Source organism: Salvelinus sp. IW2-2015, unplaced genomic scaffold (genome assembly GCF_002910315.2).
Source record: "Salvelinus sp. IW2-2015 unplaced genomic scaffold, ASM291031v2 Un_scaffold5534, whole genome shotgun sequence".
NCBI lineage: Eukaryota > Metazoa > Chordata > Actinopteri > Salmoniformes > Salmonidae > Salvelinus > Salvelinus sp. IW2-2015.
This window is the reverse complement of record NW_019946799.1, coordinates 10860-12688: the sequence shown is the minus strand read 5'-3', so window position 1 is coordinate 12688 and position 1829 is coordinate 10860. Positions and strand designations below refer to the sequence as shown.

The window sequence follows — 1829 nt, the reverse complement described above, 5'->3', positions numbered from 1 at the left end:
CACATCACTGAACAAAAAATATATAAATGCAACAATTTTAAAGGCCCGAATCAATGGATTCCACATTACTGGGAATACAGATATGCATCTGTTGGTCACAGGTAACTTTTTTTATAAAGTAGGGGTGTTGATCAGAAAACCAGTCAGTATCTGGTGTGACCACCATTTTCCTCATGCAACGCGACACATCTCCTTCACATAGAGTTGATTGTGGCCTGAGGAATGTTATCCCACTCTTCAATCAAAGTTGCTGGATATTGGCGGGAACTGGAACACGCTGTCGTACACGTCGATCCAGAGCATCCCAAACATGCTCAATGGGTGACATGTCTGGTGAGTATGCAGGCCATGGAAGAACTGGGACATTTTCAGCGTCCAGGAATTGTGTACAGATCCTTGTGACATGGGGGCTGTGCATTATCATGTTGAAACAGGTGATGGTGGCAGATGAATGGCACGACAATGGGCCTCAGGATCTCGTCATGGCCATCGATAAAATACAATTTGGTTCGTTGTCCATAGCTTATGCCTGTCCATACCATAACCCCACCGTCACCATGGGGAACTCTGGTCAAAACGTTGACATCAGCAAACCGCTCACCCACACAACACCATAAACTGCCTGGTACAGTTGAAACCGGGATTCATCTGTGAAGAGCACACTTCTCCAGCGTGCCAGTGCCCATCGAAGGTCAGCATTTGCCCACTGAAGTCGGTTACGACGCCAAACTGCAGTCAGGTGAAGACCCTGGTGAGGACGACGAGCACACAGATGAGCTTCCCTGAGACGGTTTCTGACAGTTTGTGCAGAAATGGTTTGTGCAAACCCACAGTTTCATCAGCTGTCCGGGTGGCTGGTCTCAGACGATCCCGCAGGTGAAGACGCCGGATGTGGAGGTCCTGGGCTGGCGTGGWTACACGTGGTCTGCGGTTGTGAGGCCGGTTGGACGTACTGCCAAATTCTCTAAAACRACGTTGGAGGCGGTTTATGGTAGAGAAATAAACATTCAATTATCAGGCAACAACTCTGGTGGACATTCCTGCAGTCAATATGCCAATTGCACACTATTTGAAAACTTGAAACATCTGTGGCATTGTGTTGTGTGACAAAACTGCACATTTTAGAGTGGCCTTTTATTGTCCCCCAGCACAAGGTGCACCTATGTAATGATCATGCTGTTTAATCAGCTTATTGATATGCAACACCTGTCGGGTGGATGGATTATCTTGGCAAAGGAGAAATGCTCACTAACAGAGATGTAAACACATTTGTGGTCAACATTTAAAATAAATAAAAAAAATATATATAAGCTTTTTGTGTATATGTTATGTTTATTTTTGTTCAGTGTGGAATGGTTTCAGGCTAGCCTAGTCCCAAATATATATATTATAATGTAATATGTTATATTACAGTATAATAGTGATACCTTTAAGCATCTCGTTGGTATAGTCCTTGTAGTACTGTATTCTCCAGTCATCACAGAGCTCAGTGCACGTGATCTTCTCCGACACCCCGTTCTCTGTCACGTAGATCATCGGGTTTTTGTACTGGGCCTACACAGAGACAGACGTCAGCATGAGGGTCACAGTTAGATTCCTGTCATCCTCAGTCCGAACTAGGGTTGAATATTTTTACAAATGTTCCATCCCGAGAATAAATCAATTTTCTCCCTGGGTAACCCGGTGTTTCCCGACAAAAAAAACGGAAGTGTCATTGAAAAGCATTATAAAGCATATAAATAGGCCTATATCTGGATTTGATTAGAGCTTTGGTTGAAAATTCACCCTCATGATACCTGAGCCCGATGAGACACACATGAAAGACATTT

The 1829-nt window shown here is 44.1% G+C and overlaps 1 protein-coding gene across 1 annotated transcript in view; it reads right to left on the bottom strand.

Annotated features, from left to right (window-relative positions):
• The window catches only part of LOC112078311 (lactase-like protein), a 20636-nt gene that overhangs the window by 10161 nt on the left and 8646 nt on the right, over positions 1-1829 (bottom strand). The window contains exon 2 of the mRNA XM_024144596.2: positions 1428-1554. Within this exon, the coding sequence (XP_024000364.2) occupies positions 1428-1536 (109 nt within the window). The 5' untranslated portion in view covers positions 1537-1554. The remainder of the gene's footprint in view (positions 1-1427; positions 1555-1829) is intronic.